The following is a 15,062-nucleotide window of genomic DNA, read 5'->3' as shown; positions in this document are numbered from 1 at the left end:
ACTTGTTTCCATAATTTATTAATAGGACTGTTTTGTAGTAAGTCAAATATCTATATAAGTTACAAAGAAATTAAAGGTACAAATAACCAGGGAAACGACAACGAACGCGGCAATAAAACTTTTGTACAACAGCTAAAATTCCAAGCTTTTACAGAAATATACAAGCTAGATCTACGGCTTACAGTAAATTCTATGATAAATCAGAACCGCGCTTGTGTGTGTGAGTGTATGTGTGTGTGTGTGTGTGTGTGTGTGTGAGAGAGAGAGAGAGAGGTGAGAGAGAGAGTGTGTTAAACAGCCTCCTCTCAGCAGCAGCAGTTTCTCTATACTGACACTCTTTTCCCCTTCTACTAAAGGCCTTCTTTTTTTGTGTGTCTCAATATAATTTACATAAATAAATCCAAAGCCTGTCAATCCGCAGATTTCCGTAAAAAAATGGGGGAAAAGAAAACAAAGAGTCTTTCTGTCTTCGCGTCGCCTCCTCAGCTCCATGTTTTGTCGCGATTCCTTCCAGGAAAAAAAAAAAAGAGGAAAAACACCGGGAGGACTCAAAATGAAGAGAAAGTCTGAAAACAGAGTGCGTCTTCTTTGTTATTGTTTTTTTTTTTTTTGTAATTAATGTCTGTTTTTTTGTTTGTTTGTTTGTTTTAAGTTTGTGTTCAGGTTACAAAGCGGGGTTGTTGTCACCACGTCCTGCCGTACAACAGGGCCGAGCACTGCAGGGCCGAGCCGTACTCCGCGCCGGGGGAGTTGAGGTGCGGCAGCCCGGACACCTGGCTCTGCAGGGCGGGCGGGCTGGAGGAGTGCGGCGCCAGGTCCGGGGAGTGACCCGGCCCCCCCAGCTGCTGGCTCTGGTGCGGCCCGAGGCCCGACGCGTTGCTGCCGGCCATGATCATGACGTTGCCGCCTTGCTGCTGCGGCGGCTGCTGGTGGTGGTGGAGGTGCGTCTGCGCGGACGACGTGGGCGTGTGGCCGCTGCTCTGGCACGGCTTCCCGTCCTTCACCAGCACCGGCACCGCGACCCTCCGTGGGGATTGCTGCTGCTGCTGCTGCTGCTGTCCTTGCTGTTGCTGCTGCTGCTGCTGCTGGCAGGAGCCGCCCTCCTGCTGCATCTGCTGCTGGGACACCTTGTCCTTCGCCTGCCTCTTCATCTTGTACCGATGGTTCTGGAACCAGATCTTCACCTGCGTCGGGGTGAGGTGGATCATGCTGGCCAGGTGCTCCCTCTCCGGTGCAGAGAGATACTTCTGCTGCTTGAAGCGCCGCTCCAGCTCGTAGACCTGCGCCTGGGAGAACAGCACCCGTCTCTTCCGCCGCGGGGTGCTCGACAGGGACCCCATGCCTTTGCCCACCTCGGCCAGAGAGCTGAGGCTGCCCATGCTGCCCATGTTCATCCCCGAGGACGACCCCATGAAGCGAGAAACTGTGGGGTGTGGATGGGTGGGGTGGGGTGGGGTGGGGTGGGGGGTGGGGGTACAAATAGGCCTCAGTTACTGCGTTTCCACCTGAATTCATCACTATTATTTATACTTCATAATTATGGTGCAAGAAGCCAGTTTTTTTCTTTTACGCACGGGATGTTTTTTTTTTAAATTCCCATTTTGCATTCAAAATAAAACAAATTGCACTGGCTTTGAAAGTTTTGATAGACCCCGGGTGTAGTGGGGGGGCTTGGAGGAGGAGGAGGAGGAGGAGGGTGTACTCACTGGTGGAGAACCGCGGGTCCGGGTTGGCGCCGTACCAGCCGGCGGCCGCCGTGGCGCTGCCCCTCACGCCGTCCTGGTAAGGGGGCAGGTCGCCCATGTTGCCCAGGTTGCCGTTGCAGTAGCCCCCCACGGCCGTGTGCGACAGCTGCGGGACGCCCGCCGCGGTCATGTGGTACGCCGCCGCCGCCGCCGCCGCCGCCGACACGCCGCCGTTGTGGCCCATGTGGTGCTGCTGCATCGCCGCCTGGGACACCTGCGGCTGCCGGTAGGAGGTGAGCGGCGGCGCCAGGTTGCCGTTGTCCATGGTGACCTTCTTGTAGCTCTCCTCCAGGGGACTCAGGATGTCGGAAACAGAGAACGGAGTCGTGTGCTTGGGGCTCATCGACATTGTTCTGGGACTGGAGAGGGAGAAATTAGAAGGCAAGGCAATCTCTCCTTCTTTTTTTCCCTCTCTCTCTCTCTCTCTCTCTCGCTCTCTCTCTCTCTCTCTCTCTCCCCCTCCCTCTCTCTCTCTCTCTCTTTTTGGTCAGAGCCCCCCTCCGGTTCGTGTTGTCTCCGTGCGTCGATCCCGCCGGATGGAGCGAGCAGGAAGAGCCGCCTCGGGTCCGCCCTTCATTGGCTGGAGTACCGAGCTCGACGCGCCGCGCCGCGGTTTGTTTTAGCCGCCGCGCCGGGTTTAAGGCTGCCATCAGAGGCGGGGCGTCACGCAACAACACAAAACAGCTCCTTTTTTCCCCCCCTCCTTCTTCTCCCTCTACCTAGACCGTAATTCCACCTCCTCCTCCCTTCAGAATTAAGAGTATGCGATCATAAACGCATCCATCCCAGCCTTGCGTCTCCACCCCAACCGCAGGTCGTGGCGTGTGTGTGTGTTTTTTTTGTGACTTGTGCACGCCAGTGACCACAATGCACTTTATTAACTGTAGTGATGTTTACGAGGGCCTCTTGATGAAAGGAGGCCCACGCGGCGTGGAGAGTGAGGAGGAGAACCCACTCCTCGGCTGACTCCTAATGGCCAGGAGAGGCCTCCAGTGATTGCGGGATTGTTTGTGTTGCGCCTTATCTCGTACTCAGACGCGCAAAAGTGCACTTGCGCGGAGGGAAATTGACTGATAACCGATAAGTAAATAAATACACATCCGCGTGTTAAGTGGGCGCGTCAATGATTAACTCCCGCCACTTTTTCTTCTCTGGATACCGGCGGACCAGCAGCGGAGGGGGGATTTTACAATTTACACAGTTGTGTACAGTATTTATTATACCTACAATATATATATATATAGTCACCCATTCATATTATTCATAATGTGATGCTGCTCCCCCATGTACCCCCCATTACCCCTCTGGGACAAATATAGTTTTTTTTCTGATTCCGATTCTCTCAATGCTCAGGGGGCAGGGAGGGAAAACAAAATGAATTAAAAAAAATGCACAAGCTGCCAATTGTATCTTTTAACAGTCATCCGGGAATAAAACCCAACACTTAACATCTTAGTGAAGCCCCCTCCCACACACTTTTTTTTTAATTATTGCACTTTGGCCACACGTCGCTTCCACAAATGAAGCACCTGACTGAGCATGCGTTAAATTCTCCTAAATATTAAAATGTCCTTCAAAATTTAGATTTTTTTTTGGGGGGGGACCGCAAAAAAGTGCTATGTTACTCGCCAGTAAGTTTCGTATGCGCATGTCCGTACGAGTGAAGCGCGCCCAGAAATAAAATGCATTATTATTAGTAGTAGTATAAACGCCATCGTGACCTTCTCAAATAAAAGCGTGTAAAGTTTACAATTCTTTCTATTTTTCCAAATTTTCGCCATTTCCGTCTGATGCATTTTATAGATTATTTTTCCAAAAGCTGTTTTCTTCCCCATCCAGGTGTGACCGGAAGCGGAAGCGGAGGAAGAGGATGACGCGTTCCCCCTGTCACGTGAGGACATGTTTTTCGATTGTTGTATACATGTATATTTTTGTATTTCTCCGGGCTAAACATATTTATTGTGTATACATATTTGTTAATTAAAAAAAAACGCGTGGACACATACGCTTTCAGCTGTGGCGCCAACAAACCGTCTCCATCCGGGTACCTGCTAATTGTCTCTAATCAAGCATCCGAAGGCTAAACATCCGCGTCAACTTGTTTGGATCCGCGGGGCCCAGAATCCCGGCTGATTGTAATTAAACACTGATTCCTTTTAATTTCCAGCGAAAGATCGTCGTCCTTAATTCGAGATTTTTCGCGAGAACTTATTAAACATCGAAATCAGTACGACGACGCCCACCCCCCCCCCCAAAAAAAACTCCCCTGTTTAGGCGCGAGGCCGTCGCAGCCAATCAGGAGCGAGTTTGCAGCCGGAACGTTCCTCGCGGAAGGTAAGCGCACGAGCTTGTTGTTGTTGTTATTTTGTTTTTGTTTTCGTAATATTTTACGCAGACTGACGGTAAAAATCCAGTGTCAATTTAAAAAAAACAAACGTTGAGTGGTGTGTGTGTGGGTGCGCACATCAAATGTATAAATATAAACTTTTTTACATCATATATTTCTTATATATTTTTCTATTTTGGAGTTCATTTGTTTTCTGTTATACATTTGTCATTTATTGTTTGTTTATTATTGATGTATTTGTTGTTTTTTATTGTTTTCGTAACATGTTTTATATATACTTATATATATATATATATATATATATATATATATATAAGTTGCATATGATGCAATTGTCTCACTCTTGCTTTGTGTTAATTAGCAAAAAATATTCAAAGTTGATTGTGACAGACAAAATATCTGCACTCAAAATTACAATGTCATTAATTAATTGACAAATGATCATGAATGATCGTGATAATGACTTGATCGCTGCTCTTGAGAGGAAAGGAGAAGAGTAAGAACTGAGAGCTTGTAACAAAGCAAAGAAGAAAAATGGACGTTTTAGTTTATTGTCACACCTGAGGCATGAAGGTCATGACCTCATGACCTCCGTGTCTCCATGTCCTCACACTGACACTGAAGGAAGTTCTACCAGGTGAATGGAAGTCACGCTTTAATTGTCTCACTCTTGCTTTGTGTTTATCAATGAATTCAGTAGTAGCAGCAGTAATCGTGAAATGTTACACATATTGGATGTATTTTTGAAATGTAAAATATCAAAATTAGCAGTTTGTCTAATTAATTGGGTTGGCGATTGTGAGGTATATTATCGTTATTATAATTATTATTATTCCTGCTGTTGTTGTTTACAGAAGTAGTAGATATGATTGATATGACCAGTAGGATGATTTCTTATCTATTATTGGCTGCATTATTTCTCAGTAACATGAAAGTACATTGTGTCATTCTGGGTCTGAATTCTGACAAAGAATACAAAAAATACAAATCGTCTTTATTGTTTTCGTCAAAAATAACTGGATGCATTTTAATTGGGATGAGAAAGAAAGAAAATTATATATTTTTTGTTTCAGCATCCATTGTCTTGTTTTTCGTGTCGGTGGCATTAATGATATTTATTTCAGAGAGGGGGAGGTCAGAACTCGGGGATAGTTTACGTTTCGACGGAATGACGTCACAGACGAGCAGCCTACGTCACAGGGGGCGGCCATCTTTGCTCCTCCACTCAGCTGGAGCAGAAACTGGGACGGAACTGAGAAGCGTGTTTTTGTGAGAAGTGCGCCCTCTAGCGGCGCGCCGGCCTCCCATGAAACCGAACCGAACACACCGCCTGAGGGGAGGGGAGGCCGGGGAATGAGTGGCTCTCCAAAATGATGTGTTCTTCCGCCATCTAGCGGACGGACGGACCTACGTCTCTTAAACTTCTTTAAAGGTAAGAAAACTCCAAGCACACACGCAGTCGTAAATTGGAAGTGTTTATTTATAGGGCCTATGCTGTTAACTGCAAAAGTAAAAATACATTCTGCTGTATTTGTAATTGTGGGATTATATTCTCACTTGGACTTGTGTGCATTTGTCATTCAGCAAGCAAGTTCACTGAGATATTATCATCACTTCTTGTTTTCCTTTGAGCTTTCCCTTCACTGGTCACCACCATAATATCATGTATATGTGCTGAGAACAAACAATTGTGTGAACAATGTGTATTTCAAGAGAATTTCAACGAACCGGTGTAACAGGTGTTTCGCAATAGTCAAACAAACAAACAACGTTGTCACAACTGCCAAAAAAACAAATTCAAAGTCCTTCTTCAAAAACTGACAATACGATATCCATCCATATCCTTATTGATAGATTACGTGTCATATAAATGGTGTTACTAACCTTTGCAAACTGATAATTGAAAATAGGACTTCTTATGCATATCTTGTATGTAAAGTTGATTGTTTTGAACAAAAAACAAACAAACAAACAAACCAAAAATGAAGTGTTTCAGATTTGTTGACGACGAAACACATTGCACATTCTTGTACGTTTAATTTACCGCTGAGGTGCAGCCACTTTCCTCCGATCAGCCCTCAGACTAAGAGGTTCCCTGTCCTATCGAGCAGGAACGTGTATTTCCATGAGAAAACACAATCTGGGCATCAAAAACATGCAGTTTATGATCATTTTTTTCCTGTCAGTTAATTAATTATTCAGTTTAATGACGTAGCAACTCATTAAAATGCCATTGTTATTCTTGGAGAGGTTTTGTGCGCTAGTACAGTATCAATGAATGTGCTGTGTTTTTCCGATGTGATGTCACACAGGTGTTTTCAGTATTTGGCAGATTTCTGAAGATGTAGAAGTATTTTCATGTTTTCAAATTCAGAACTGTTGAAGAAAAAAAGAAGAAGCACCTGATCGGATTGAGAATACAAATATACACCTAATCTATTTAGGCCTTTTAAACGCATGGTATATTCAGAATAAGCTCTGGATAACGCGCAGGACAAATGAACACACACACACTCAAACAAACGAAAAAACACCGCAGAGCAAAAACCAGAGTTGGTGAACACAAAGGATGCTTTATCCAAGGCGACGATGTGGAAAGTTGAACTCGCAAACACTGGAAATGGGTTTTATAGTCAAACGAAAGACATCTTGTTTCCTGTAAGTAATTTAAATAAAATCATCTCTGTATTTATTTATTATGGGATTTTTTTATTTAGTCATTTTTTTTCAAAAGGTCAGTCAACACAACTAAGTGCAGTGGACCTGATCACTATGATTTTACACGAAATAGCATCTGCTATCTAATTGAAGAACCTGCCTCCAGAGGAAATGAGATATGTGAAGCTTTATTTCTTTAAAAAGCTTTGTTTTATCTGAGCTCACAAGGCCCAGTTTGTTTGTCTGTTTCTCTGCAGCCCGAAAGTCGAATTACAGCTGTTGCGCTGGCGTAATTTAACTGGAATGAAATGAAAAGTTAAGACTTTGGTTAAAGTCAGTCAAGCTTTATTGATTCATTTTGGGGCATCTCTATAAGATATATATTTTTTTATTTCAAGCAATTTTCTATTTTAATGAGTGTCATGCAAACTGTCTTGTCACTTCTGTTTGATCCTAAGGTGGTTTTTGGCCGATTTTCGGGGGACACGCGCATTCCTCTTCTTCTGTGGTCTCTGCCGGAGCGCTGAATCTCCTCCTGTGGCCTCCGCTTTATGTGGGACATGACAACGGCTCCAAACGGGGCCCCGGTGGGACACAGAGTAAGACTATAGGATGTGTCGACGAATACAAGCCCATCCTTTTCAGACAATTCCTCTGAGCAACTTAAAAAACCAATGGCAACCTCTAAAAGCCGGTCTTTGTCACCCTCAGACCCCAGAGATGCTCTAAAACGCCATTGTGCAGTTAAACCTCATAAATTTGTCGCGGGGACTGATTAAACATCACGGGAATTGGAAACACTAAAGATTTTGTCTCGGGTCCCTTTTGGGGCCCGGGACAATGGTCCATTCAGGCGGAGACACGCAGACAAAAAGAGTGTTTAAGGGGCGATGCAGCGAGCCGAGGGGCTCGGCCAGTCCCCTCCATATGTGAGACAAGGTGGCCCCAGCGAAGGGGACAAAGGGCCAGGTGACAGGGACGATGGGCTGCGGGGTCACAGGACGAGCAAACAACATTATTGGGGGCGTGAAAACAGAAGACCCCCCTCCACGCCGATGAAATACTGACACGGTTTTAAACACCAAGGCATATTTTTCACGAGGGGACGTATTAATGAGGCCGGCCAGTGGGGGGGGGGGGGGTGTCTTTTAACTTCAAATAGGACAGACAGCACCTTGGACTAAGTCCCCTCCATACACTTTGTCAAATTTAACACTTTGAAATAGTAATAATCTTGTAATAAACTATCAATAACATACATATAACACCTTGTCGCTAATGCCTTTTCTCTACAGCCAAATGGGTTAAAGAGCAGATAAGATAAAGGTTTAGAATAGAAAACAAAAGCGAGTTGCAAACAGTGAAAAGCAGCTCAGGCCCAGCGGCCAGTGGGCTGCTACAGTGACGGAGGCCTTAACGTTTACTGGCCATTCTTATGCTGAACCGAAGCCGCTCCTTTTATAAACAATGTTTGCACAGCTTTAAGGCGCATAATTAGTTTTTTAACATTTAAAAAAGCTGCGGGGATCCATTCAGGTCCTGCTGCATGTTTTAGATTTCACAGATCATTTTCATGTCAGGGCCAAACGTCAAATATTGGTTTGAATCCAGACTCGTAAAATTAAATAAATGGGTATTTGTTTTGTTTTGTTTTTTGTTATAAGGATTTTTTTTCTTCGCAATACTTTCCAACGACAGTTCCCTTTCCAACAACAGACTGCAATAAAAATGGTGTTTAAAAAAAAGACAGTTTTTTATTAATCCATTCTTTTACAAAAAAAGAAATAAATGCATTTAAAATATTTTAAGAAACTCTCCTTAAAGAAAAAAAAAACTGCAACATTAATATTTCTGTCAAACATTCAAGCTAAAGGTGGCTTTGCTGCTACATTACACCCTTCTATCCTTCTGTGCCTAATGCAGCCTAGTTGAAATCTTATTTTTACAAATATTATCTTTTCAAAAGGATTTAAAAAAACACATCACATGAACAATTCAAAATCTACAGGCTCTAAATATCAAGCCCATTTTTAGAACAGAAAAAGTCCAAATAATTCATAGACATTTAAATCAAAACAACATAAAAAAATAATAGAATAAGGTAAAATAAAATAAAGCAAAGTGGAGCGAAACAAAAAAATAGAATGAAATAAATAAAACAAACAAAACAAAACAACAGTCAGAAATTTCAAAATAAGATGTGCAAAATATCCTCCGTCCTATTGCGACAGTCGAACTGTTTTAAGTTGCTGAAACGTTGTCGTTTTTGCCAAAACATTCAGGAAACACTGGATGCGATCCGAAGTCAGTTCGTGCACCGGATCCCGGGGGTCAAAGGGGGTCAGGACGTTCACTTGAAAGGATGAAACTGGACCGAGTCGCTCCAGAAGTCCGCCCAGGCGAACCTGGAGGCCGCCGGGCTCTGAAAGTGCTGGTACCGGGGAGGGAGAGCCACCGGGGCCGGGTAGGGCAGGGGGAAGTGCGCGGCGGGAGCATGCGTGGGATAACCGGCTTTCTCCGTGTCCAGCAGGCAGGCGTGGAAAGGCTTCCCGTCCCGCACCAGGATCGGAACCACCACCCTGCGCAGGAGAGGAGGCTGCGGCATCTCCGGGTCCCCCGGCGGCGCCTCCGCCCGGCCGCGCTTCATCTTGTAGCGGTGGTTCTGGAACCAGATCTTGACCTGGGTCGGGGTCAGGCTGAGGACCCGGGCCAGCTGCTCCCTCTCCGGGCCGGACAGGTAACGCTGCTGACGGAAGCGCCTCTCCAGCTCCAGGGTCTGCGCTTTGGAGAACAGCACCCGTCGCTTCTTGCCCTTCTTGCTCTTCTCCGGTTCCGAATCCGCGGAGGAGTCGTCGGGCTTGGTGGAGTCCGGGGAGGCCTCCGCTCCGCCCTCGTCCGAAGCTGGGGAGGCGGACGCGCAAAACCACGTTACACACATACCAATAACGTTTTTACTCATTTTTACGCAGTCATTTTCTTTTTTTTTTTAGTTTTTTTTCTGCAATCAATAATTTCAGACACCGACCGAGCATCATGCACCTGCACTCACACATGCACGGGCTCCGGTCGCAGTCCGTCCAGGAGGCGTAGGGTGAGCCGGGGGAGCAGGAGGAGCAGGCCGGGGAGGAGCGCTCCCCCTGCTCCCCCTGCTCCGGCAGGTCCAGGAGGCTCCGCACCGAGAAGCTGAACTTGGTGGGACCGGCCATGGCGGATGAAGAGAGGAGGAAGGATGGAGGTGGAGGAGGAGGAGGGCAGCGGATCCTTCGCTCCCGCCTCGGTGTTTACACAACCGGCGGCCGCGGTTATAAAGCCTCCCCTCCGCCTCCCACCTGAGCGGCGCCCAATGGCGGGAGGTGGCGGGGCGGAGCGCAGGGGGATAATGGTAATTGTTGGAGCCGAAACGTCTTGGGTGGCAACTGACATCGCAACCCCCCTCCTTCAACCCCACCAGCAGCACCTCCGCACGGCACCACCTCCTCAAAACAACGCGTCTCATTTGCGTACAAAGTGCGCAATTATCCAGGGTTGGTTTAACTAATACGAGTCATCACGGCGTTAATTGACGGCTCTGCGGGGGTGTGTGGGTGCAGATGAGGTGGGGGTGGGGGGTGGGGGGGCAGATATGTTGAGACTGGAGGGACCGGACGCTTTTTCTCTGGAGGTTTCCCGGTGAATGACGTCATCGATAACGTGATCGATCGGGGTCCGAGTGACCCCGGCGTCTCGAACGCACGAGGTGAACGGCGATTATCGTGATGAGACAAACCTTTTTTTTTTTCAATCGCGATTCAACCCTGAGTAAGTGTGTGTGCTCGTGTGTGTGTGTGTGTGTTTGCATCCTCACTTTTTCCGTCTTGTAAAGTATAAAAAGCGCATTACATGCAAAGCCTGGTGTGTGTGTGTATATGTGTGTGTTGAAGGGGGTTTGTTTTCTCATGTTATTTGATATTGATACCCCCCCCCCCACACACACACACCCACACACACGCACACTCACACACTCACCACTCCAGCGAGGTGCATGAGTCCAAAGAGGAGAGTGGACGAGCCCCCAGAAAGTCATCCTGGGTGGTCGGACGGGGGTTTGGGGAGGAGGGGGGGCAAACACACACACTCACACTCACACACACACACACACACATGCCAACCGGGGCGGGAGGGGGGGAAGGGGGGGGGGGGGGACAAAGGAGGAACATGTAGCCCCGCGTCCGAGACCCGCTGGAAGAGCATTTGTTCCAGTCAAGATTTTGCATTTGTTCAGTCGCGCCATAATGGCTGATTGACGCCGCGGCACAATGTGCTTTAACCCGCCGGGATAAATCCCGGCTTGTTCCGGGTTGTCATGGTTTTCAATGGGGCTGGATGGGATCCGGGTCACTATCCTGCCCGCCGGGTCTGCGGTCCCCCGTCTAAGGCCCGCTGACGAACGCAGGCGCCATATTTATCGAAATTTCTTATTTATTTATGCGTGTATTTATGTACTTATTCATTTCATTATATTGTCTATTAATATATTTATCTCTGCAGTTCATTTGACTTTAACTGTATTTTTAGGTCATTTCTTGAGTCATTTAGCTTATTTCATTTTGATATTTTGTTTTATTTGTGTTTTCATTTATTTATTTATCCATTTAACTTCCATTCATTTTCATTTTTTTCATTTAGTTATTCAGTTAATTTTATTTTATTTTCATCGTCGTTGTTTTTCACATTTATTCATTTATCAACTCATTCATTCAGTTTTGTGTAATTTTTTTTTTAACAATTCACAAATGAACTTATTAATTTATCGATTCCGATTTTTTTTGTGTTTAATTTTTAATCATTTAGCTTGAGTAAATTATTATTCACGTATTTATTCCTGTGACCCTGAGTGCAGGAAAAATGGTAGCTAATGGATGGGCGCATTTCATTTTATTTTTTCAATTCATTTCAGTTATTTTTATCTCCCGATCGGATCCATTTATTTATTTCTATTTTTATTTATGCTTTTTTCAAGGACTGGCTGTGTCCTGAGGAGAAGGTCCGCCTTCCCCCTCTCTGGGTTCCACCGGCTGCTTCTACAGACGCCACTCAAGTGGAGAGCAAAAATAACATGCAGAGAAAGACGGAAAAAAGGCAAGTGGGATTTTTGTGTCCTCCTTCTCCTCGGTGAGGCCCCCGCAGCCACCCGCCCTCTAAATATTGACTCTGGTCTCCAGATCTCAATCCCTCCTCCAGCTCAAGGAGCCGCTCCTCCTCAGGATGTTTACCGGAACCAAATCTGGGATTTAACAACAAAACAAAGTGAAGTGTTGAAACAACTTCAGTAGAAGTAGAAGAGAACAAATCCTCCATTTGATGTGAATCAACAACACTAAAAGTCACCTATTTCTCCGATGGCCGATCAGATTTTTTTTTTTTTTCCTTGGTGAATTCATCCACTCATTTCATTTCCCACTTCCTGTCGATTTTAGCCTGTCCCGCCAGCTGTGTCAGGTTTCCTGTTGAAACCAGAATCCCGAAGGTTCCAGAGGTTCTTGGGGTTCCAGAGGTTCTCGGGGTTCCCTGAGGTTTCCGAAGCTGGAGGCGCATCCCAGTTTCTGTGGATTTCTCACTGTCCGTTTGTTAATTTCTGGAATATCTGACGTCCAAGGGTTATCGATTCATGTCCCGGTCAGAGTCCTGCGACCCCGGTGACCCCCTGCGACCCCCGGTGACCCCCGGTGACCTCCTGACTGGGCCTTTGTCTTCCCGTCTCTCCTCCCGTTCGGTCTCCTTGTCTCCGGCCTGTAAATTGTACATTTTTACAAATCGAAAAGGCATCCTCTCGTGAATGTACAGTGAAACACCAGCTGGCAGAGAATGTACTTTACAAAGTACAAATACACGAAGTACACAGGTGTACTCCAGTGCGGCTCCGAGGCACCCGCACATCACTACTTCATCACATCCATGTTCTATAACGTTTTACTTTTAATGACTTGTTGGACAACTTGACTTCCCAGATAATGGTTTCTTCTTATCTTCTTTCCCCTTTAGGCATTTCCCTTCAGGGAATCAACTGTCTCCGTCTAACCCTATTCTCTGGATCCTCCTCTCTCACACAAACTAACTTCATATTCTCTCTCCTACACTAATCTTCTGTTTGGTCTTCCTCTAGACCAGGGGTGGGCAATTATTTGGGCTGGCGGGCCACATTTCTTATTTAATTTTATGTGCGGGCCAACTAGGTATCATGTAAATTGAACAAAAAGAAAATCACAATCTAAATATCTACATTTCTTGGCATTTTATTTCAACTTTAAAATCATGAATGTTCAATGTAATGACATCATTTTTATGTAATCGTCCATGCAAAATTAAACAAAAGGAAAAAATACGGAGTTTCTCAATCCAATATTGATTGAAAATACTTATCGAAACTTCCAAAGAAAATAGTTTGGCGGGCTGGATGAGGCCGCTCTTGACCTCCGTCTACCAAAATATTCACTATCCCTCCTCTGTCCATGACCCAACCATCTCAGTCTGGCTTCTCTGATCTTCTCTCCAAAACATCTAACATCCTCTGATGGACTCATTCCTGATCCTCTCCATCCTGGTCATTCCCAAAAAGAACCTCAGATAATCTAATATATAGCAATATTGCGTCATTTCAATATTTTTTTATCCTTTTGGAAAAAGTATTATTTGCTGATAGGTGTCAAAGAGTATGCCGGCCAAACCGAAATAACAAAAGATCTTAAATGTCACTTTTTTCCGAAGTCTTTGCAGTGTCATGGCTGTGTAATTATTGAGTTTTTATTTATTAAAAAAAAAAAAATTGTGTGTGTGTGTGTGTGTGTGTGTGAGCGCTCCTACAGCACCTCTTCTTATTATCTATACACCTACAACAAATGTTTCAATTGTGGGATCAGAAAAGTTTATTTTTCTCATTTTGAAGTGGGCTCTTAGTGTGTGTGTGTTTTTTACACTGGCTTTAAATGTTTTAAAATACTACAACCTGGATTTCAACAGGAAAAAAGACAAACTAAGATTGACCGATGTGTTTTTAGAAAAAAAAAATCTTCATGTTTGACATTTGATTCTTCTAAGTGCATGTTAAACACACATTACACTTTAGCTGAACGCTAATCCATTCTAATCCGCCCTTAAACACCTCCATGTCTTGTAATCTAGACTAATTCTGTCCTGGGTGAAGCCGCCAGCTGTCTGGATCTTCATCTATCACTCTTCCTCCCTGCAGCAGCACCTGCTGCTGGCCTCCTCTTCATCTCCTCCTTCTGTAAATACTATTAGCATCTGGGAGGAGAGGGAGGGGGGCAGCCATCCCTCCCTCTGCAGAGACAGCGAGGTCTTGTGAGGCAGCTTGACCAGCCAGCAGCTTTTTGTATGTGTGTGTGTGTGAGTCACATTTGTTTACCCAGCGCTTAGGGGCACAAAAAGTGTGTGTGTGTGTGTGTGTGTGTGTGGTTACAGAGCAGAGGGAGAGGAGAATAAAGAAGGCCTCAGAGGGGAAAATGAAACACTGAATGTGTGAAATATAGAAATTAGCACAGAATGTGATTTTCAGGAATAAGTTGATGACAAAAATCACTTTGGATGGTGTTTTCGCAGCATGGACGGCCAGCAGGTGGCGCAGGCAGATGCATCGCAGCTGCAGGAGATGGAGGCCTGAGATGGAAGTGTGAGTGGAAGACTAAGGTCCCCTGAAATGTGTATGTGTGTGTGTGTGTGTGTATGTGTGTGTATGTGTGTGTGTGTGTGTGTGTGTCTAAATGCTTGCAAGAGACTTTCATTTGATGATTTCAAGACACCATCAATCCATCAGTAACCCTTTCAATGGCCTTGAAATATGAATGAATTAACCGTAATGTTCAGTAATGGTATATGGATGAATCCTACATTGAAAATCTTTCGCTAAACTTTTAATTTTTTGATCACATTTTGTTTGCGTGCTTCATTTTTTTTCACTTTTTCCTTTCTTCTCATTTCTGTTCTTTCTTTTCAGAGCGGTCAAGAAATCAGTGCAAATATGTAAAAAAAAACTCCATCAATTAATTCAAAAACAATTAAAACCTGGATATGAGACAAGTCACACCATGTCTTTTTCTAATTTTGTATCATATTAAAAATCAGCAAGAAACTTCACAAACTGAGAATGAATCAATAGTTCAACTATAATTGTGCCAAACAGGGACTTGTCATTTCTGTAAATTATTTTTCGACCATTTCGTGTTTCATGTCAGTGATAACCAACAAATAGGAAAACACACATGATTAAATATGAGAATCAGCAAATAAATACACATGTAAATGATTATAATATTACA

At 44.9% G+C, this 15,062-nt stretch overlaps 2 protein-coding genes and 1 long non-coding RNA gene across 3 annotated transcripts; 1 reads left to right on the top strand and 2 right to left on the bottom strand.

Annotated features, from left to right (window-relative positions):
* Positions 1-545: 545 nt before the first annotated feature.
* nkx2-1 (NK2 homeobox 1) lies at positions 546-2,217 on the bottom strand. The gene is made up of 2 exons (XM_086161844.1): positions 1,707-2,217; positions 546-1,423 (listed from the first exon to the last, which is right to left on the bottom strand). Exons 1-2 carry the CDS (start codon positions 2,092-2,094, stop codon positions 684-686), a joined length of 1,128 nt encoding a protein of 375 aa, XP_086017970.1. The 5' UTR covers positions 2,095-2,217; the 3' UTR covers positions 546-683.
* A 6,720-nt stretch (positions 2,218-8,937) lies between these two features.
* Positions 8,938-9,956, bottom strand: nkx2-9 (NK2 homeobox 9). Its single transcript, XM_086161630.1, has 2 exons — positions 9,800-9,956; positions 8,938-9,651 (listed from the first exon to the last, which is right to left on the bottom strand). Exons 1-2 carry the CDS (start codon positions 9,954-9,956, stop codon positions 9,101-9,103), a joined length of 708 nt encoding a protein of 235 aa, XP_086017756.1. The 3' UTR covers positions 8,938-9,100.
* On the top strand, positions 9,407-14,778 carry LOC147237980 (uncharacterized). The gene is made up of 4 exons (XR_015107275.1): positions 9,407-9,487; positions 11,750-11,868; positions 14,347-14,416; positions 14,741-14,778. It is a non-coding gene; the product is annotated as an uncharacterized LOC147237980 (long non-coding RNA).
* The last annotated feature ends 284 nt before the right edge of the window (positions 14,779-15,062 follow it).

The sequence above is a fragment of the Fistularia commersonii genome, chromosome 1 (assembly GCF_037954325.1).
Source record: "Fistularia commersonii isolate RoL2024-O1a breed Wild chromosome 1, RoL_Fcom_v1.0, whole genome shotgun sequence".
NCBI classification, from domain to species: Eukaryota; Metazoa; Chordata; class Actinopteri; order Syngnathiformes; family Fistulariidae; genus Fistularia; species Fistularia commersonii.
Note: the sequence above shows the minus strand (reverse complement) of the source record. Positions and strands in the feature narration are given on the sequence as shown.

Excerpts from the sequence above, each read along its gene's own strand:
- nkx2-1 (XM_086161844.1), bottom strand. The coding sequence starts at position 2,094 with ATGTCGATGAGCCCCAAGCACACGACTCCGTTCTCTGTTTCCGACATC. Across the intron at positions 1,424-1,706 it reads GGACCCGCGGTTCTCCACCA|TTTCTCGCTTCATGGGGTCG; the intron begins GTGAGTACACCC and ends CACACCCCACAG.
- nkx2-9 (XM_086161630.1), bottom strand. The coding sequence starts at position 9,956 with ATGGCCGGTCCCACCAAGTTCAGCTTCTCGGTGCGGAGCCTCCTGGAC. Across the intron at positions 9,652-9,799 it reads CGACCGGAGCCCGTGCATGT|CTTCGGACGAGGGCGGAGCG; the intron begins GTGAGTGCAGGT and ends CCGCCTCCCCAG.